Consider the following 24,015-nt stretch of genomic DNA (forward strand, 5'->3'; position numbering starts at 1 on the left):
AGAGGGAGCTCTTCTTAATATTTTGACACCAAAATCATGTCGATACACCTTACCGACTGCGAGTAAAGCCACCCACGCTTTAACTTGACAGACTGTAATGTGCCGTGATTGAGGTTAGGTTGCATTGTTGGGATAGTTGGCGGTCAAAATTTTTGAATTTTGGTACTTCGTTAAATTGTGTTTTTCAAAGATGTCAAGAGATTATTCTTGCACTTTGAGAAAACAAAAATTATCAAAGACTGTGATCCTTCTTAGAAATCCTATAAGACTGGTTGAAAATCCTTAAACATCTCCGCCTTTTTACTAAATCCCTTCAAATTCTTAAAAATCCTTAAAATCTTTGAATTTTTGCAAATAACTTTTTAATTAATTGCTTAATATTCTCTAAAGTCACTAAAACCTATGGAAATATTTTTAAATCCTTTAAAAAGAAACTTGGAGATTACGCCAAGTCCCTAATAATTCCTTGACATCACATGAATTCTTAGAAATCTTGTAAGATTTCTTGAAAATCCTTAAAGTCCTCCGAATTTTTTTGAACTCCCTACAACTTCTTTGAAATAATTGAAAATATAGTAAAATTGACGAAAATTAAAACAAATCTTTTAAATCAAAAATCCTTTAAATTCTCTTACACCCCTTAGAATCTCTTGAAAATCTTTAGATCAATCAGTTTCTTTAAAAACCTTCAAATCTCCTAAAATTCATTACATCTGTTTTAATAACTCTTCAATATCTCGCTTGACTTTCTTTAAAATCAGTAAAACTGTCGTCAAATTTTATCAAATCTGATGTAAATCATTAAATCTTTTAAAAATATTTTTCGATTATTTTTAAATCTTTTAAAAAGAATCTTTAAGATTCCTCCAAGTCCCGTAAATTTTTTTAGACTTCTTAAAATCTCTTGTAAATCCTTAAATCATTGCATTTAAAAAAATTGAAGTCTCTTAAAATTTATTTAAATCTTTTTAAATAACTTTTTAAATAGCTTTAATATTAATCCTTTGAAAGAAAGTCTTCAAATCCGTCAAGTCCCTATAGTAATTCCTTAAAATCATTTGAATTTCAGAAATTCTTTAAGTTTTTGTTTGAAAATCCTTTAGATCCTCCGATTTTTTTTTCAAATTCCTTCGTCTTCTTTAAAATCATTTAGAATTTTCGAAATTGAGTGCAGTTAATTAAAATCGTTTGAATTTTCTTAAATTCGTTTAAATATTAAAAAAATTACATCAATTGAAATCTCTTCAAATTCATTAAAATCTTTTTAAATAAATTTTCAGTAACTCGCTTGACATTCTTTGAAATCACCTAAAGTGCCTTATAATTTGATCAAATCTCTTGCAAATCCTTAAAAATTTTTGGATTCTTTAAAAAATCCTTAAAATTCCTTGGAAATCGTTTAATTTTTCTGCATTCTTTTAAAATGCTTTCAAAATTGTTGAAGTCGTTCAAAATCTCTTGAGAAATCCTAAAATCACTTAAAGTCTTTTAAAATCTTTTGAATTCTCTTTGATATAACTTTATTTGATATGAAAGTACTTAAAATGGCCGGCAATTGAGGTTATAAGCTTAATTAATGCAAATTATAATTTTTCGTGGTGGATTGCCTAATCGCACATTTTCCAAATTGCCAACAATAATGAAATAAATGGCCTTTCTTTCTTAAAAGCAAAGCTATATCACGATTTTTTACTTAATTTTGCCGAAATTAATTAAATTTAGGATAACTCCTATCTAAACAATGCTTTGCAGTCCACCAAGTGGACTTACAGATGTTGATGTTACCGATCAAGCGTGACGTAATATTAGAATACTCAATATGATGATATTAGAAAGTATTTTCAAGAAAATACACAAAATACCTCAACTACATAATACAATTCTAGCATGTATTTCAAATAATATTTCAAAATACTGGTATGTATTTTGTAGTTGTATCTGAACTACATTAGCTAATTGTATTTTCCCCGTGAGGTATTTCAAACGTATTTTGTTAGAATGTAGTTTGGATTTCAGATACCTCAAACAAAATTTTTGTGAAATACTGTCCAGCTCTGATACTTACCCAGATACGAAAATAAAAAACTTAAATGGGACACCGATCTCAAAATATTTTTATTATTATTTCACACGCAGGGCTTTCATTATACACTGTTAACTATATCAAGTGACTAACCTGAACCTTTCCTGTACAGTTTGCAATTTATGGACAATAAATTTACACCAAGTGAAAAATATGGTTGAATCGCCCATGTTTACTCTACTTTATTACCTGAGGCATTAATTTATCGCCATACTTGGAATTTAAACGTGTCATGAAGCCACGCCATATTCCTAGAAATATACACTTTTTCGGATAAACAACAAACAAACCTTTTTCCAGAATTATTTTTCGTTTCGATAATTGCAGTAATAAAAAATTTATTTAACAAAAAATACTGCGATTAATGAATTGGAAATATTAATGCCTAATAAAAATATATTTTTCTAAAAACTAACAAATACGTTTCTCACTTCAATAAAAATAATCGGATTGTACGCATTTCAAAATGGCGGTTTTACGATTTTTATAGCTACTAAATCCATCTTTTGAATAAATGAATGTCTTTTGTCTTATTTTTACCCATTCAATTTATTTGTCTATGCATTCTATTTTATTATGGCCTTTTATAGCATTTCAACTTTCACAGAAAAAACTAAGAATGAAATTTGTTGCAGGAAATTTTTTAGAGGGATAAAGTTTTGTTTAGCCAACTTCGCGTCTTTCAAAAAACATGTGTTTGTCATGGAAAAACAAATGATATTTTAACCGATATTTATGCAAAGTTTATCCTGTAAAGTTAATTTTTGTTGCAGAGAATCTTTCGTCGGAAATCGATGTAAAGCTTATCTTTTGTTTTTTCTGTGCTCCTTCTATCTCTTTGGTGCCTCATAAAATCCTTTTTTTTCAGATTTCTGAATCTTGACTCAGATATTTCCTAAGGGAGCGCACATTAAGTAAGGCCATGCATTTTTTCGAAAAAAATATAAATACCTTAAAATTGTATAAATACCTTAAAATCTTTTTAATCCTGTGAAAATTCTTTGAACTTTGAAATGACCTTGAAATCGCTTGAAATCTTTAAAATCCCATAAAAGTCCCTTATAATTCATAAAAATTCGTGAAAAGTCTTTAAAATTTCTAAAAGTCATTTTGAAACCTTGAAATTCCATAAATACTACGAAATCTTACGACATCTCTTGCAACCTTTAAAATTCTGCAAAATTCATCAACCTTCACACCACAAGGTGAGACAGAGTCTCATTTACCACAAGGTGGGGTTTCTCCACACTCCACTCGTTTTAAAACACATTGCGAATGATTTATCGTATAATATTGTTTCTAAGGTATTTCACAAAATTATACAATTATTCAAAGGACTTTTCCAATCATTTTCTGCTCAATTATGACGAGAAAATTCCATTTCCTAGATTCTTTTCAGTTAAAGGACACACAAAGGCTATTTACACAGTCCCTAATACATGATATATCTCATAAAAGATAATAAATGATTAAGTAACTTCTTGCAGTAACTTAAATAATATATTGATGAAAAAAAATGCAGTTATATAAACATCAGCATAAAAAGCAGCATACAAAGATACTTAAACACATGAAAATGATACGTATCACATATTCCAAATAGCACAGTAAAAATTCATATTATCGTTTCTCAAAACACCTGTTAGTGACGCTCATCCATTCCCACGTGCAGAGGACAACTGAACAGGAGGCTATTGAGATCCCTACCCCCCTGAGACGCTCTAGGCCTAGCTCATGCGCAAAAATAGGGCCTTGGGGTGTCTAAACACCCCACCTTGTGGTGCGTGGGTTTAAATATTTAAAATCCGTGTAAATCTTTGCAAATCTCTCCGGGTTCCTTAAAATGTATTGACATTTTTCAGTAACTATTGAAATCCTTTGAAATTATTTTAAAAATTTTATAATATTCGGAAATCTTTCGAATTTCCATGAAATCTTCTAAAATCCATGGATATATTTGAAATATTTAAAAATCTCTTATAATTTTCAAAATTCTGATGAATTCATTGGAACCGCTTTATATTTCTTATAATCCATTAGAATTCTTTGGAATATAATACAAAAATTTTGAAATCTTTTCAAATTTCAATAAATCCCTTTCAATCTTTGAAGTCCATTAAAATCACCTGATATCCTCAAAAATTTTTGAATATACTTCGATATCACATAAAATCCCTTAAAATATTTTTAAAATACCTTGATTCATTTGAAATCTCTTTAAACCCTTTAAGGGCATGTGATACTTAGAAAAATGTCGATTTTACCAGTTTTAGGTTCCGCCGGCTTTATTTTCTAGAATCATAAATATTTTTTCTTAAAAATTTGGGAAATGATAGCGCACATGCTAACGGACGTCCCCACACTCTTTTTTTGTATTTATTTTTCGAAAATTTTTTGATTTTGCTAACAACGTGTATATATTTCGAGGTTATGTGTGTTACAATTCTCCCGAACATTACTTCCAAACTACACAATATTTTCGGCAGAAAACTTCAGACTTACAAATAAACATAGTAACTAATCTCCCGGAACTAACCTTGTTTGCAGGCAATTAAAAAAGTTTATTTCATCAATAATTTTCAAATTATCGGAAAGGCAGAGATGAAAAACGAGGTAACCTCAAAATAATACATCGAATTTTTATTTAGCACAATAAATTTGTTGTTGTTGTTATCCCTCAAAAATGAGTCCGAGGACGTCCGTTATGATATTTTGTAGCATCTCAGAATTTAGTTTTTAAAAATTTTCATTTTTGTGGAAAAACCCGGGGAAACTGTACCCGATTGACCACACGACGAAGTATCACATGCCTCTACTTCTTCCTAAAAACGGTAAAAATCCATGAAATTTTTGAAATCATAAAAATTCTATAAAAATTCCTTATGATCTTTAAAAAACCGTGGATATATCTTAAAATCTTTAAAACTCGATTGAAATACTTTAAATTCCGTGAATAATTTGAATGTCATACGAGATACTTTTAAGATCTTCCAAGTCCGATGAAATCTTTAAAAATCGCAGGAACATTTCCGATTTTCTTGAAATTCTTCTAAAAATGTTAACATCTTTAAAAATTATAGAAATCCCTCAAAACCATTAGTATTATTCGGAAATTGTTTAGAATCTCGTTAAATTTTTTGATATATTATGAAATCCTTCTAAAATCTCCGATTATATACTTTAGAATTATTTAAAAATAGTTTTAATTAAATCCACTGAAATCCCGCGACTTTATAAAGGATCTCGTTAAATCACTAAAGAAAAATTTTTAAAAATGCGAAAATCTATGAAATCGTTCGAAATCTTTAAAATTCTATAAAGGTCACTTATAGTTCTTTGAAATCTGTGGAATTCTTTGACATTACTAAAAATCAGTTTAAATCCCTGAAATTCCTGAAATTATCTTAAAAATTCTATAAATTATCTATATCTGTGAATATAGATTAGAGTTCCCTAAAAAATTATTTTAATTCCCGTGACTTTTTTTTAAAACTCTTTAAATATCTTAAAACTCGCTGAAAACTGTGACAATCCAAGAAATGTTCAAAATCCTATAAAAATCGCCTGTGATTCTTTGAAATCGGAGAAAACCTTTTAAGATCTCTCAAATCAGTTTAAATCTCCATGTTAAGAGCAAGGAAAAAAGTATCATGCAGGGGGGGTGGTCAGAAATGCCTGAAAAACGTATCACGTATTTTGTGAAGGGCCCCTAAAATCTTTGTCAACTTTTTTTAATCCTTTGCAAAATCCACTGAAATTCTTCAAAATGCGTGGAAATATTTCGATATCATGTAAAATCCTTTAAAATCCTTTGAAATCTTTAAAAATCTTCTCCTGAAATACTTTGAATTTTTATAAAATCTCTTTGAATATCTTTAGATCTTCTATACCCTATTAGAATCCCCTTGAAATCACTATCAGAATCGCTCGAAATTCCTTGAAATCTGTCGAAATCCAGTAAAATTCATAGAAATCCAATTCAACTCCTTGAATTTCCTTACATTTATTCTATTTCAAATCATTTGAAATTCTTGGAAATACCCTAAAACTTTTGTAATCCTTTGAAATCTTTTGAGAATCCCTAAGATTTCATGAAATCCCTAATAACTTATTCATTCTAGAAAATAATTTCGAGTCCTTTAAAATACGTTAAAGTCATTTGTAACATGTTGAAATAATTTTAAATCATCGAAAATCTTTTAAATCTTTTGAAATATATTAAAATTTCATTTACGGTGAAAATAATGGATATATTTTTGCTACATTGATTTCAGCAATTTCCAAATCGCTTTTTTGGCAACTTCTCAGGTTACCATGGGTCGTTTCAGGCCCAAGTAATTTTAAAATGCTTGATTTTCAATTTAGAAAATCTGTCGAAATTCGTGTGCACTCTTAAACACTTCTACTTTAAGTGCACGGCATCAAGAATGAGAAAAAAATTTCTAAATATTTTATTTTTAGTGATAAACACAGTCACCTACCGAAAGTGTAGACATTTACCAACAAATCCATTACTTTTGAACAAATTGAGATATGTTTATTTTTCAGACAATATTGTAAAGTTCAAGAAGCATATTTTTATGAAAAAAATCACAAACTTAATGGGAACAAAATAAATGCTTAAGAACGTGGTGTCAGTTGACTCGTTCCGTGCGTGGACAACGAATTCTCGAGACTTTAGTGGATGTATACGCTGCGCTATTCTATTAGAGATAACAAATCAATATATTACTAAAAAAAAAAGAAAAATCTTTTGAAATACTGATTAACTTGAGCTTGATGCTCAAAAAGAGTTTGCACAAAGTTAAAGTTATCGTTGGTCGTTTCGGCCTTTATGGGTACGTAGTCTTTTTTTGTGAAGGCAGGCTGTCGCCGAGGTGTCTCTTGCGTACTCTCTGTGCTCGGCTGTCGCCGAGTACAGAGGGTCCTCTATTCCTAAAGTTTTTTAACGAGACAAATAAAAAAATTTTTGCGTATGAAACGACCTACGATAACCGTTTCGGGTTAATAGAGGTTCCTTAGGAAAATTCTAAGTTTTCTATGGAAGTGTGCGATTCGGGTAAGGATAGAAACCCTTAGGAAAAGATTTAAGCTCAAAAGATTAAATCAAGCCCAAGATTAACTAATATCTGGATCAAGTTTCTAGAATCTTCTCCGTTGTAGTTTACCCTAAAACTTAAGTTCGTATGTAATCGATAAACTCTTATCCAGGAACTTAGAAGACAATGCCAGGACTTTGCGACTGCCTTGCTGGACCATACGAGAAGTTCGAAAGAACTTGAAATTCTCCTAAATCACGACCCACATGGTCCAGCTTTCGAGCATGGAGAACGGATGCACCTGAATCGACTCAAGTTGGCTATTAAACTGCGACAGAAAAAGGTAATGAGTTGGAAAGTTGGCCACATTCATTATCTCTATTAAAATCTCGATATTGCTCTCCCTCATTCGATCGATAGGAAACTCATTTCCTAAATCGACGAGAATTCAGTCACCAAGAATTAACGACTAGGCGTCTAATGAAAACTCATTTTAGTACATTTTTTTATTCAAGTTTATACCAGTTAATTTTATATATTTTCTTATTATTTGCTCCATTGTTTACCTCTGGTGGAGATCTTTTTGCGCATATAAGCGTAGAAAAAGGGTCGATTATACTTACCATGGTAAGTAGAATTAACCCTTTTTTGGAACCTATTACCAAAACCTTCGATACATTCCAAGAAACTTATATACTCAGTTTTTAGAATTCTTTTTTTAGAAGTAGTATTGAGTAGAAGCACAGGTTTTTGATCATTGCACGTGGTTGATACAGACTTCCAATTTCGAAATTCCCCGACTTTCCCCGGCTTTCCTCTGAGCAATTTTTAAGTTTTTTATCGTTCTCAATTTTTCATTTAGCTGTAAAAATAACCTTACACATAGAAAATTAATAATGGTAATAAGCAAATGTTTCTTTATAAATTTAAAAATTGACATTTAAAACAAATGATTTTTCAACCAAACAGTTAAGTTTTTTCAACCAAAACATATTTTAAATTTCAATGAAGAACAATCGAATTAAAAAAAAAAAATTTCCAACAAATTAGTAGATTTCTCAAAAAACAAACTAATTTTCAAACCAAAAGGATCAATTTTCTACAAGAATGTTAAGAATGTTCAACCGAGAAAGATTTTTCAGTTGATAAATAAAAAAAATTCCATTCAAAATATTGATTTTTCAAGCCAATAAGATGAATTTATTGCAAAGCCGTTTAATGTTCTACACAAAAATATAAACTTTTACCAAAAAACTAAAATAGTTGAACATTTAACCCAAGCATATGATTTTTTCTAACGAAATAATTGAATTTCTAACACAAAAAGTAGGAATTTTTAACAAAATAAATTCATTTGCAAGCAAAAAATCAATAATTTCAGGAAAAAATGGAATAGTTGCATTTTCAGTTAAGAATATATATTTTTAACAAAAAAGAACGCAATTGTAACAAAATAGTTATATTTCAAATCAATGAATATAATTTCGATAAAAGAAGAATTTCCCATGTACAAGGACGAATTTGTAAAAAATAAGTGATGTTTCGTAAAAAAAAAATTACCAAATAGTTGCATTTGTTTAGTTAATAAGTTAAGTGGCGGAAAAATAAATTGCCAAGAAACATAAACACTAATTTTCAACAAACTAATTAAATTTGTAACCAAGAGAATGAATTTTTAATAAAAAATATTAAGTTTCAATTAATTAGATTATTTTTCTATCAAAAAGACTAACTTTCAGCACAATGTTCGAATTTTTAACCAATTAATATGGTTTTTATACATGATCAATTTCCAATGCAAAAGGACGGTTTTTTACAAAATGGTTTAATTTTCGTCCAAAAAAATGAATTTAACAAAAAAGTTTCATTTTTAAACAAAGTGATTGAATTTTATAACAAAATAATTTGATTTTCAATGTACAAAGATGCATTTTCAATCAAATGGTCAAATTTACAAACAAAAATAAAGATTAAAATTCATTTTAAAAAGATGAATTATTTAGGATACAGTTGAATCTTCTACCAAAAAAGGCGATTGTTTAACAAAATAATTCAATTTTTTGCCAGATAATAAAACCAAACGAAATTAACTTTTAACAAAAAGTAGTTGAAGTTTTCACTAAAGAGAATTGTTTAATTTTCTAACTAATAAGTAAATTTTTAACTGAAATAATGAATCCTTAAAAAAAATGTAGTTTTATCAAAATACTAAAATTTTTGACCCGGAAGCAAGACTTTTTGCTAGAAAGATATATTTTAAAAAAAATTAATTATCAACTCGAAAACCTTACATTATTAACAAAAAATGGAATAGCTAAAATGTTAGAAAAAATAATTATATTAACAAAATAGTTAAATTTTTTATACAATTTCTGCATCAAATAGAATAGTAAGATTTGCAGTAACAATATCGATTTTCAAACAAACAAAATAAATTTTCAATAAAATATTTTAATTGTGAACAAAACAGATAAAATTTTAATAAATAAAAAACTAATTTTTGCAAAAATAAATGAATTTTTTATCCAAAAGATAGAATTTTTTTGCGATTCCGTTTTAACCAAATGCTTGAAGCGAAACCAGATGTTGGCATTTTTGAAAGACTTTTCAACCTATTAGTTAAATTTTTAACCAAAGAAAACAATTTTCAACCAAAAAGATTCATTTTTAACCAAATGATTAAATCTACAATTGAAGAAGATGTGCCTACTTACGACCAAATATGGAATAGTTCTATTTTCATAAAAAAAGGTTTTTCCACTAAAATGATATATCATCAACTAAAAAAATTAATTGTCCACAGTGATTCCACTTTCAACTAATTAGTTGAACCTTCAGCCCAAAAATACGTTTCTTCTACAAAAAAATAACATTTGTGCAAAATAGTTGAATTAAAAAATAAATAAATGAAATAAACTTTAGTTCTTTTTTCGAAAATCCCCTTGCTCTAGGTTTTTCCTGACATTCTCTCATTTTCCCTGACTAGTTCCAAATTTCCTGACACTCCTTGACTTTTCTGGAATTTCCTGACCTGTAGCAACCCTGATTGGATACACGAATGTAATTTTTCTTCTTCACCAAAAGCCGCTTAGATTTTTATCTGCAGAACTCTAGATCGCCAAATTATTCAGTAATTTATTTTAATAAAAATATTTTTCAAATTAAATTTTCTCTCAGGTTTGAGTTTTTATTGAGATTGAATACCATGTTTGTTCTTTTTATCCTCTTTATCCCTGACTGAATCCGACTTTTCTGTCTTCAAAGGATTTGATTCTGTTTTTTTTTCAGTCTGCAAAAAAGCTTATCTTTTTATTCCAGGATTCAGGAAAGTTAAGCAAGGAATTTACTTTTTCGATTTTCCAAATCCCACCGATTTCCTTTTTCCCAGGAATACGTAATAGGATAATTTCAGGGCGTTTCTGTATGTATATTCCAGTTCGTGGCACATCCGAATGTTCAGCAACTTCTAGCATCGATTTGGTACGAGGGTCTACCAGGATTTCGCAGAAAGAATATGTTTCTTCAAACTCTACAAATTGTTCGAATTGGGATCTTTTTCCCATTATATAGTGTGGCCTACATAATCGCCCCTCACAGTTCAATCGGCTTGACTATGAGGAGACCCTTCATCAAGTTCATATGTCACTCAGCTTCCTACTTCACATTTTTATGTAAGTTGTCACTTTTTTCGAATATTTTTTTCAGATCATTTATCTCTTATAAAATCTTTTACATTACTTCTTCTGCGCAAAGAAATTATGCACTGGAACTTGGATTTAAGTAGTGCGGATTCAGTGAATTCCGAGAATTAATGCACTTTTCGTGTATTAGTTACATCAGGTGGCGTCATGCCTCTAAATCAAATAGAAGTCGTTCAGCTGCTCTTACTGTTTACCTTAGAACAGCCTGGATTTAATTTCAAGGCCATTACAAGCCTTTCCTAAAACCGGTCTTAACTCCAAGTTCCGATGTATTAAGGGGTCGCCCACGTTTAGGACCCTAGTTTTTGAATATGATGCATGTGTGAAACGTATATTAAATTCAATATGGAAGACTTTCAATTTCTAAGATTCCAAGACGGAATATAATTTATTTTTTAATAAAAGGTTAAGCTCTCAACCAAAATGAATTTTAACCAAAAAGTTTCAATAACAATGGAATAGTTTAACTTTCAAGTTTGAAGCAAAAAAGGAATTTTATTTATTTTAAACCAAGAAAAATGACTTTTCTATCATAAAAGATGAATTTTTAATCCAACAGGGCATTTTAACGCAACATTTAAATTTTTTACATACAAGATGACTTGAATAAAAGAGTTGATTTTTAACGATATAATAATGCATTTTTAAACAGATTGTTGAAATTTTCAAACTCAAAGGATGAAAATGAAATAAAAAATAGTTGAATTTTCAAAGTTGAATCGTCTACCACATAGATGAAGTTTCAATTAATAAAGATGAATTTCAATCTAAATAGTTTTTTTTTAACTAAACAATGTGTTGAACCAAAAATGGAATTACCCAAATTTTTAGTTTGAAAGTTCATTGTAAAACAAAACGAAAATATAGTTTTTTAAATTAGGTCATAAAAGACGAATAATTAAACAAATTTTTTAATTTTCGACACAATTGTTGAATTTTCAAGCCAAACAGAAGAATCTTCTGAAGAAGAGATCAATTTTGTACTAAAATAATTAATCAATTGTAGAAAATTGAAAAACAGTGATTAATACAATGGTTACATTTTCCATCAGGAATATTAATTTTCTACTAAAACAGAAACATCTTCAACAATACAGATGAATTTTAAATCAAACAGATTGAATGTTCATAAAAAAGAAATCGACAAAAAAGGAATAAATACACTTTTAGTTAAAAAAATTAATTTTCAATAAAAGATACTAATTTTCAACCAAAGAAACAAAATTGTAACCAAAATTTTTAATTTTAAATGGATTTTTCAATAAAAAGTTTAATTTTCTATCAAAAAAAGAAAAATTTTACCAAAATAGATGAATTTAAAACTTAAAAAGATAATGTTTCAATAAAAACAATAGTTTAATTTTCGAACGGAGAAATAAGTTATTGAACAAATAAATTTTTGATTAAAAATTTTCTACTTGAAAGATTGAATGCCTATGAACACCCATTCTTTGACTCAAAATTTAATTAAATTTTTGTTTCAAAGATAAATTTTATTTTAAAAAAACAAACTAATTTTCAAATAAAGAAAGGAATTTTCAACCAAAAAGATTAATTTTTTATTCAAAAGAATATTAATGTTTAACACAATACATTAATTTTTAACCAGATATTTTAATTATTATTGAAATTTTGAACATAATAATTGCATTTCCAATCACATAGGTGAATTAGTCATCAAAAAAATTTATATTCTACAACAAAAGACAAAGATTCAAGAAAATACGGAAATGTTCAAACGAACATGATTAAGTTACATTTTAAGTTAAAAAATCAATTTTCAATAAAAAGTACTAATTTTCAAGCCAATGAAATTAATTTTAAAGCAAAAAGATTAGTTTTCTATTAAAAAAGACAAATTCTCAATATAACACAGAAATTTCAACCAATAAGTAGAATTTTTTACCAAGAAGATTAATTTTCTACTACAACAAAGAACGTTTAATAAAATAAATCAATTTGCAATTAAATAGTGGAATTTTCAAAAAAAGGAGATAAATAATTATTTTAAATGTTAACAAAATAGTTACATTTTGAAAAAAGAACAAAGATTTTTTAACTTAAAGTTAAATAATCGGCCAAAACATTAATTTTTAACAAATTAGTTTTACTTTCACCTAAGTAACGAAATTGTGAACCAAAAAAAGTTTTTCAATTGCTATTCATGAATACCTTCTTTAATTTTTCACGAGAGAAAGGGTGCTTATGCACACTTAATTTTTTTAAATAAAAGCACGAAATCAGCAATTTTCATTTGCTGAAACTGTTTAAATAAAGAATTTCTTCTAACTTTTTAATTAATTTAAAGGGTTTAGTACTAAAAAAAAATACTTTGGGGAAACTTTTTCCCAAACAATTTTTATCATTTTAAGAAAGGAATTTGTCTATATTTACGACAAAACCCAGAGAAATAAATCAACTTTGTTGCATTTGCAATTCCTTTCATTTGAGTCATGGATTTCCGTATGGCTAACCTATTATTGGTTACGATACTGAAAGGTATTTGTAAACTGTTTAGAACATGCAGCTAATGTTTAATTTCAAGACGTGCCGTTTGCTAAAATTCCGCTTAGAACAGACCAAAAATAACATCGAAAGCAGCAAAAATCTTAATTTCGCTATCTTACATAATTTTTGCCGAATTAATTTTTTCGTGAACTTATTTAGCGATTATACAAAAATAATTTAATACGAATCATTTTTAAACAACAACTAAAAAGAAATTTTTACCGGACGAAGTAAATTCCACAATGAAGAAGACGAAATTTCAAAAAGAAATTAAATTTCGACCCAAACAAAATTTGCAATCAATCATTTTAAAAAATCATGGAAAATTTTTAATTTTCAGACGACTAAAACGAGCTTTTAATGAAGCAGATGAATTTTCAATAACCAAATTAAATTTTCGACCAAGAGGATTAATTTTCTACCGAAAGAAAAATTATAAAACAAAATAAATACATTTTCAAACAAATACTTAAAGTTTCAACCAGGAACATTAATTTTCTATAAAAAAGATGAATTCTCAAGAAATTAAATATGTACATTTTCAAACAGTTAGTTGAAATTTCAATACTAAAAAAGATAAATTTTTATCTAAAAATAAAAACATTTAAATTTTCGTTTAAAAAATCCGAATTTAAAATTTTTTCAACAGAAAAATTCATTTTTAACAAAACAGATGAAATTTCAAACAAAAGTGAAATATTTTGTTAAGGAAACTAATTTTGAACCAAAAGAAACAAATTCGTAACAGAGCTGTTCGTTTTTTAATTAAGCATATGAATTTCCAACTGAAATTATGAATCCAAAACCAAAAAAATAAATTTTGAAGAAATTAGATCAGCTTTTAACCAATTGGTTGGATTTTGAACAAAAAAATATTTCAATATTGAAGTAATATCAAAGTTGAGTTTTTAACTGAAACAGAATAATTGTTAACTAAACAGAATAATCTTGCTCTAAAAATTGGCTTTCTACAAAAAAATGTAATTTCAATCTAGAACAGTTGAATTATATCGAAAAAGACGAATTTTCGACAAAAAGTGGATTCCCGATCTAAAACAGATTATTTATCAACTTATAAGTTGCATTTTTAATTAAAATGATTAAACTTTTTGAAAACAAGATGAATTTTCAGAAAAATAGACAATTTTCAACCAAATAGTTGATTTTTTTTAGATAAAAAAATTAATTTTTAATAAAATATATCAATAGATAAAAAAATTAACTTTTAAGTGGAAAGATAAATATTCTTCTAAAAGAAACAAATTTCTTGAACAAAGTAGTTCAATTTTAATAAAAAGATGCATTTTTAACTAAAATTATAAATCCTTTTAAAAATAATGAATGCTTAAGAATTTTTTTAGCTTTCAACTAATCACTTGGATTTTGAATCAAAAAGTATTTTGAATGTTGAAGGTGAAACTGTTTGAAGGAACCAAAAAATGACAATTTTTATCAAAATACATGAATTTTCATTTAAGATAGATTATTTTCAACTATACAGTTAATTTTTAGTCCAAAAAATTGGCTCTCTATAAAAAAAAATATAAATTTTTAACCACCTAGCTGAATTTTCTACAAAAAAGACCGATTTTTTAGAAGTTACATCAATTTTTAAATAAATTCTTTCAACAATGGATATCATGTTAGTCCAAAGTTTATTGGATCAATTTTTAGTTCAAATCTTTTTGGTTTCTAGTAAATTTTAACCAAATAGTAGAATTATCAAATTAAAAACGATTTATTTTTTAATTAAAAAATCGAATTTTCTGCAAAAAAGTTTGTTTATAACCAGTCATTAGAATTTTTAACAAAATATCTAAATTTGCAATCAAAAACATTAATTTGTAACCGAATGAAAAATGTAGATAAAAATCTGAATTGATTGAAAATACAAGTTTTGTTGGCATATTGATAAAAATAAAAAGTTTCAAAAATGAATCTTCAACCAAAAATATACTTCTAAGAAAGTAATTAAATTATTCAGTTGATATTTAATCAGGAAATGTTTGTAATTTTATAAATAAAACAGTTGAATTTAACAACGAAGAATAATTTTCAACAAAATACTTGAATTCCCAATGAAATCAGTATGATGTTCAAGCAAACAGTTGTATTTTTAACAAAAACAAAATTTTTCACCAAACGATACAAATTTTCAACAGAATACATCAATTTTTAAACAAATAGTTGAAATTTTTACCAAATTGTTCAATTTTCGAGCCTCGATTCTCGTTTTTAACCAGACAGACGCAATTTCACCCAAAATATATAAAATTTATACGTAAAAAATAAATTTTTAAATCAAAAAGATGAAAATTCCTCAAAATAGTTAAGTTTTTTATTTACTTATTTTTATTAACAATTTTTAAAATTTAAATTCGGGCCAATAGCCGAATTTGTAACGAAAACGTTGAATTTTTAACCAAGAACTTTGATTTTTTAAATAAAATTATGTAATTTTGAAATAAATAATTTCATCTTAAACTAATTAATAAAAAATTGTAATAAGAAATATTAAGTCCGAAATAACATTTTAGTAGTAGATTCTTTTAATATGAAGGAATGAACTTTCAACAAAAAATACTACGATTTTCTTTTTGGGTTCTATTAATTCAGTAGATTTTTTCAGTAAAAAAAATTTTTGAATAAAAAGTACTGTAAATCTTGCGACATGTGAATAGGAAGTTTAATCATTTTAAAAATATAAAATAATATTTAATATAGACATTAAAGTTTCTTTTTAATATATAAGATGTTAAGTTGTTGACCAGGGTGTAATAATATTCTTGCAGATGGAAATTAAAAATGTCCGTTGATTACTGGTTAGATACTGGTCTGACCAGTAATCAACAGACAATTGTAATTTTCATCTGCAAGAATGTTCCTTTTTAATACTTCAAACACTTTATAACATCATTTTGACAACATTTTTTTTTTAATTTGTGACACTATTTACACTATTTTTCAACTCGAATGTGAGCCCGAGGCCTAAAATTAATGTAGTTGATGATTTATTCATAAGTTGTTTTATTAATTCAAATAATTTCTTTAATTAGGTTCTAATTTCTAGAGGGTAAAATGAATATTTCAAATAGGTACAATAAATTTATGTGGAAAAAAATAATGGTATGAGAATAATAATATTAATAATAACAATAATGGTAGCTCTAAGAAAGCATCTAGAGGCAAATGTTGTTCCCTTTAACGCTTGCGGCCGCTCCTAATTGTATACCTTCAATATCAGCGCTGGAGGTTTCAAGCATCGTATTGGATTGAACCATAACATCCTAATCTCATTAGACACTTGACTTATTCCGTGGCTATGATGTATAACCGGGTTCACCCGAGTGAAAGTTTTGAATAAAATAATAATGATAATATATCACCTATCGAAATTATAAAAAAAGGGTTTTTGTAATTTCAGTTATGTTAATTTTGGCGAGTCAAAGGATAGAAAGTGTGATTGGTATTTGGATGGGAAATGTCTTTCCTTCGGAAGAACATGATCCAACGCCAACCAAGAGGGGCGCAGCTCCAACAATAGTTGAATGGTAAGAATATTATTTTCCAAAAAACTAAAATTGCAATCCTGCAAGAAAATATATTTAGAACAAAATTATTCGAGGAAGTTCTATTCTTGAAATAAATCAAGTCTTTTATCCAGCTTCAGATCGTAAATACTAGAGCGCTTTATCGAGCACAACGGATTTCTTAATAGGTTGATAAAAAGCCCAACTTTTTTATTAGAAGTTTCATCAAGAGAAACAAGCGGGATAAAGTTTTTAGAATTATAACCCACTCTTGGTCCTGAATTTTTAATCGTTTAAATTAAAAATTGCGCAGTAATTTAAACTCACAACGGGTTGCCTTAACAAGTAATAATTCATGCAATGGTGCAATCCATTTAAATTAAAATTCGAAATTATATACATCTTGTAAATCACGGAAATTAAATTTTTACATTGTGGAGAGGTATAGGTTATTCATGATTTCACAGTGTACAAAAATGACTTTTTTCTCCAATTACGTACCTTTGTCATATTACAATTTTTTCCAAGAGAGGCGGGCACATACGAATATCATTACATACTGAATAATGGATATATTTCATATTATTATATATGTAGTACTGTTTACATTTATTACTGATATATTTTTAATTCATTTATACAAGAAATAAGTTTATTATACTTCTTGTAAAAAAAGCGCATTAGTATCATTCCTGTGTCGAAAGTATTCGCATTATCCACTATGTACCAGACTCCCCTATACATATTAGGGGTGGTGGACATTTTTTTACAAATTCAAAACGACGTGTCACATTGTCTTGAAATTTGTGATGGTCTGACAAGTATTTTTCATAAGTTTGGCTATTCCTCCCGTAATTTCGACACCACTAGTCCATCCCATTTTTTAGCTCCCTTAATTTCTAGGGATGTCTAGATGCAACCAATTCAAAATGCCTAGAGCAAAAATGGTTGTGCATTTGCACCCTCAGCACGCACCTAAGGCTTCATGAAATTCAAACAAGTATATTTTGATTACACCTCTTAATAGCTTGAGCGTCAGAAGTGCTTCATCGGGGCTCCTCGCCCGTCTATAAACTAAGCTATACCCTAGGCCCCTAGGGTCATATATATATATAAAAACCCTGTTCCTGCATACAAATTTCAACCTCGTTTTTGATGAAATTATTGATTATTGATGCTGCACAAGCAGTTTAAGTCAAAATTACAAAAATTTGAAATATTCGTTAGAAAAATGTATTTCTTCTTCAAGTTTGATTACTGCCACATTTTTAAACATGCTTTGTCATTCTAAGTAAAGAGGTAATCAAAAATATACTAATGGAACATTTTTTACACTAATTATTTAAGGAATTCTTAGCATTACAAAATTTATTTTAAAAGCTCTCCTGAACGAAAATGATAAAACGTTTGCATGAAATGTCCCTATTTAACTTTTTACATTTTTTTTATATTACGACTACGGGTGAAATTCAAAATTATTTTTCTATTTTCATCAAACTTCAAGTAAATAATAAGGGTGAGGGTGCATCTGTAAAGGGTACTCATATACTTTTTAGCCCCAGGCGTTTCGGATTTTGAAAAAAGAAATATTTGAACTACTTCTAATACATATTCTTATTCAAATTCCTGTTTCAAATTTAATCAAAAATAATTGCCAAAAAAACTGCCAAAAAATGAACCAAAATTTTTAATCTCTCCTTCAATAAATTCCTTGCTCTACCCCTACTTCCCAAACCGATACTTGAACCTTCGCTTCCCCTCCCTAGCCCAACTTCTTCTTTTCGCATTATCCCCGTTCCTCACTTTGTAAGCAAATACTCGCTTCCCCGAATTATCCTTCTCTATCCTCGCTTCCCCACCCCTACCTACACTTACTTGCCCACAAACCCTCCATTTAGTTTCCTTCATTTTCCCTCCACTCAGTTCCCCTTATTTCTTCCAGTTGCCAGCCATCTTGTAATTCCTCTAATTCCCATTCCCTCACTTTTTCTAGTTCTCTTCGATTTTCCTTAAGTCCCCACCCTCATTTTACTTAATTCCCACCCCCGCTTTTTCCCATAATTTACACAAATTGCCTCCCATTATTTCCCCTAGTTCCCCTCACCTCACTTATCTTAGTTTTCCTTCCATCATTTCCTCTAATTCTCCTTCCCTTATTTCCGCTCCTCTTACTTCTTCAACTTCATCTCCTATCTTTTTCTCTCACTTCCTCCCATACTTCTTAGTGCTTATTTCTTTTATTTCCTTAACTTCCTAATCATAATCCACCCCCTTCCACCTAACCTACTTTATAAGACCCAATTTTGCCTACTATCCTTCCACTAGTTCCTCAATCCCTTTCCCTGATTTCCGTTCCATTTTCCACATCACTTCGCCTACTTCCCCGCCTTTATTTCACCCACAAACATTTCCCTTATTTTCTTTAATTCTCTCTCCTATTTCCCATACTTCATATCACTCATTTCGTCTCATATCCTCTACTTCCATATCCTTATTTCCCCTAACCTCACGTACAATCCTTCCACAATTCCTCCTACTTTTCATACCCTTATTTCCCATTCATTTCCCTACTTGTCATCCCTTTATTTCTCCTACATACCTTCCCCTCACCGTCTATACTTCTCTTTCTCATTTCCCCCATCATTTCGACTCACTTATGCTACTTCCCCTTTTTCCTTGATTACTTACCTCACTTTCTATCCCATCTTCCCCAAACACTACCCCCATTTTCTCTTCCTTATTTTACCTAAAAACACTCCCCTCAATACCTCTGCATTTCTCTTACATTTCCCATTCTTTTCACCCCGAATTTCCTCACACTTCCGCCACTTCTATATTCTTATTTCTCTTCACCTCACCTCACCTACTTTCCCACCCCTACTTTGTCTCTCATTTTCTCTTACTTCCGCTACTTTTATATTCTTATTTCCCCTCACCTCACCTACTTTTCCTCCCAATTTCTCCTACTTTCTGTCCCCTTATTTCGCCATCGCTTTCCTACTATCCCTTCTCTCATCTCTCTTACATACCCTCGCTTCACTTCCCATTTCCCCTCAGCTCACCCAATTCCCTCCTTTAATTTCCCTACTTTATGTTTCCTTATTCAGCATCACTTTTTCTACTTCCCCATCCCTTATTTCTCATCACTTTCTTCATTTCACCACCCATCTTTTTTTCTCACTTCCCCTTCTTGGAAAAAGTGCAATGAGGGTTTTTAGTCGAGGCTATGCTTAAATCTGACCTTACGGAACATTTGGAACAAAAATGGTCATTTTTTCTCACTGTGGGTCAGTAGGATTTCTAAAGAAGATCAAGTTAGTATTTTGTATACGGCAACACTTAGAAAAAATGAAGCCATCTCAGAATTTGTGTATGTTGAAGATGGAATTGAAGCTAATTTAAGTATCACTTTCATCAATTTCTGCTGTGATAAATGTGCAGGTTAATATTGGCCTGGGTTTCCGGACTGATTTGGTCTGAGGTAAAGCAATTGTGGGACGTGGGCCTTGAGGAGTACGTGAACGACATGTGGAACGTGATCGATTTTGTAACGAACTCGTTATACGTGGCGACAGTGGCACTGAGGGTGGTCGCTTACTATAGGGTACAAAAGGAAAATGAGGGCCGTGAACCCGGTTCCGTTATAGAACTTCAACGAGAACAGTGGGACACGTGGGACCCGATGCTTATCTCTGAAGGACTCTTCTCAGCTGCCAACATTTTCAGGTTCATTATTATCGTTTATATAATCTCATCAAATCAGAAATCAGAAAATTATGATTCTTTTATTGCTTCTTATATTTTTTTCACTAACGAGGGGAAACCACCTATAGTGAATTATAGTTTCTGATCATCATTTTTTTATTGAAAGCTGATTCATCTGAGTATTATTTAGCCAAAGCAGTAATTTTAGATTTATCGCCGTTTTCAAGAAGATCTACTTTGCAATATTCGCTTTAGGCCTCATACAGTTTAACGAAAAACAACAATTAAGGCAAGTTAAAAGAAGTCAGTTTTATCATTAAAAAAATACATTAAAAATTAATATTTGCAATTTTTTAAATATTATTGAAAGGAATTTTGTTTATAAACATTTCAATAAATGAAATAAAAAAGTGCAGAAACCGACAATCGAACATGCAACCTTTGGACTATGAATCCGATTCTCGAAAATGAAATTCACAATTAGCGGTATCCCTTTGAGAGTAGGCAGGCACAGTAGGGTGCCTCATGAAATCCTTCGATTTCACGAATTTCTTTTTTTTTTGCAAAAAATAATCCCCTATTTTAACTAGAATAAAAAATATACAATAACGATGGTTATGGAGGTCTTATTGCTAAAAATTCCATTTTTTATGGTTTTAAATTTTAATTTCTACACCTATTCCATATTGTACAACACAGAAAATTCCTTTTCAGCATGCCATGCACATATTAAATTTTTTTCGTCATAAAGTTTTTTTTTAATTCGGGTAATAAAACCCTTAACGTTGAAATTTTATGATAAAATTTAAACCAAGAAGTCACATTCAACCACAAAAATTTTTTCAAATGATAAAATACTTTCAGGAAATATTATTTACTTTACATATAAGGAAGTTTTTACATTATTTGGCTTGTAATACATAATTTATTTGACGTTCCGCAATTTTTTTTTCAAGAATTAAGAGAGGTTTCACGGAAATATAAAATTTGAATCATTTTTTTTTTAATTGTAATTTTTGAAACATTTCAAAATTAATTAAAAATATTCATGGATTTCGAAAAATTTAGATCAAAATGTAGATTTTATAAAGATTTTAAAATAAAATTTTAAAACTTTTTGAGAATTTTGAATGTTTTAATAATAATAAAATAATTTTATTAGGATTTCTTTAAAAAAATCTAAAAGGATTTTTGTAAGTTGAAAAGTTAATTTCAAATCATTGTTTAAAAAGATTTTTTTCAACTTTTAAAGGTTTTCAACATTTGGAAAAGACAATCTGAAAGTTTTTAGGATATTTAAAAAAAATTTAAAAGATGTTTCAAAATTTTATAATTTATTCGATTCAGTTTAGAAGATATTTCAGAAGTTTAGAAGTTTTTAAGAGATACAGATTATTTTAAACCATTTAAAGAATACCACAAATTCATCAATTACTTTTTTATATTTTAAAACTTCTACAACTCATAAATATGTTTTAAAGAGATTCAAATTTTTCTTAAAATTTCGTAACATCCTGTAAATTAAAAAAGCGTTCTTAATAATTTTCGAGATACTTTTTCGGCACATCTGAAATCCTCAAAATTCATTTTGAATTTTCCAGAATCCTTAAGAAATTATATATTATATAACCTTAAAAACCAATAAATTTTATAAATAAATAGTTATTAAAAATTTTCTTTCTTTCTTGATTGAAAAATCTTTTTTGGTCGTAAATTCAATTATTTGGTTAAAAATTCGTATTTTTAAGTTGAATTCAATTGATTTTGATTTAAAATATGAATATGTTAACGTAAAATATATTTTATTAAATTTTTAACTGACATAAGGTAAAAACTGAAAAATAAAGAGTAATTCAAAAGTAATATTTCACATTAAAAATAATATTTATCCGCGAATCGTAAAATTACACTTACACGATTAATAATGCTATCGGTTTATCATTTTTTTTAAGAAATTTTTTTTTTAATTATAGAACAAGAATTTTTTACATTTTCAATAAGTAGTACAAATATTTGTCAGTGAGACAAGTAATACTTCCCGAGAGCTTCACCATTAAAAAAATTTTTTAGTGACGATTTCTGGCATCTTAATCTCGTATTTATCATAAAATCTTACCTTTAAGAGTGTTACTTACAAACTCAAAGTATTTTTACGAGAAAAATAATTCAAATGTTGCATGGCAAAAAAAGAAGATTATTTTCCCTTCAAAAGAAAAAACGTTCGAAGTTGAAGATTTAGAATATCTGAAAACAAAATATTATATGGGGCACCCTAAGGCACCATTGTTATCAGAACTGAAAGTTGTGTCTTAGATCTTACCTGAAATAAATATTGCAAAGAATAATAAAATTTACTCGTTCCATTAAAATAATCCCGGTATGTATTTTTTTAAAGAAAATTTGTTGTTGTACAGTTCTTTGAAACTAGTCTACATATTTTCCGTGAATCCGTACTTGGGTCCACTTCAAGTTTCTCTATCAAGAATGGTAATGGACATCATGAAGTTCTTCTTTTTATACGTGCTCGTTCTCTTCGCATTTTCCTGTGGTGTGTAATAAACCTTAATCTTTTTATATGCCAATTTAATATGCTCAGTTTTTATTCTAAGTGCTTTTTTATGTTTGGGTTTCAGGACTCAATCAACTCTTATGGTACTATGCCGATTTAGAAAAGAAAAAGTGTCCAACTGCATCGCCTCATCCTCAAAATGCAAACGTGACCAACATGGATCCAAATGCTTGCATTGTCTGGCGAAGATTTGCAAAGTATGTGTTAGCAATTTCTTATTTCTTATTCAAATTTAAATCTAAAAAGATCGACTTTACATATGAAAAGAGTTCAAATAAAACTTCATGTTTGCTTAATTAAATTTATATTTTAATCGAAAATATTTAATTTCAAACTAGAAAAAATTAAATTCGTCTAAAAAACATGAATTTTAGACTAAAAAAGAATTAATATTAAATTATTCAGGACATTTATCTGGTCAAAACCATAAAACTAACTAAATGCACTAAAATTTTAATGTTAATTATTAATGTTTAATTTTTCAACCCAACAGTTTTATTTTTAATACAAAAAATATCAAATTTTTAACAAAAAAGGTCAGTTTTCAAACTAAGAAGTTAATTTCTACAAAATAGACGATTTAGAACAATTGTAAAAATATTTGACGAATATTCGGAAATCTTCCAACGGTTTAAAAAAATTTTCAACTCATTCATAAATTTCCAAATATATATGAGACTGACACAAATTATGTCTACGATTTTCAAAAATGTTTTAAAATGACAGAAGTTTTTTCAAACCTTTTAGATTTTTTTCTACATTTTGAGAAATCTTTTGAAATATTTTCACATCTTTTTTAATTTCACTTAAAAATTAAATGAAAAAAATCTAAACAAATTGTCTAGAGATCTTGAGAAAAGTTTGTTATTTTCTTGAGATC

General features: G+C 28.4%; 1 protein-coding gene across 1 annotated transcript in view; it reads left to right on the top strand.

The window, feature by feature from the left end:
- LOC117169075 (transient receptor potential-gamma protein) overlaps positions 1-24,015 on the top strand; it is a 145,816-nt gene that overhangs the window by 103,052 nt on the left and 18,749 nt on the right. The window contains exons 6-11 of the mRNA XM_033355190.1: positions 7,295-7,465; positions 10,559-10,793; positions 16,756-16,882; positions 20,303-20,587; positions 22,981-23,114; positions 23,200-23,332. Coding sequence (XP_033211081.1) covers positions 7,295-7,465; positions 10,559-10,793; positions 16,756-16,882; positions 20,303-20,587; positions 22,981-23,114; positions 23,200-23,332 — 1,085 coding nt within the window. The remainder of the gene's footprint in view (positions 1-7,294; positions 7,466-10,558; positions 10,794-16,755; positions 16,883-20,302; positions 20,588-22,980; positions 23,115-23,199; positions 23,333-24,015) is intronic.

This window comes from Belonocnema kinseyi, chromosome 3 (assembly GCF_010883055.1).
Source record: "Belonocnema kinseyi isolate 2016_QV_RU_SX_M_011 chromosome 3, B_treatae_v1, whole genome shotgun sequence".
In the NCBI taxonomy this organism is placed as follows: Eukaryota; Metazoa; Arthropoda; class Insecta; order Hymenoptera; family Cynipidae; genus Belonocnema; species Belonocnema kinseyi.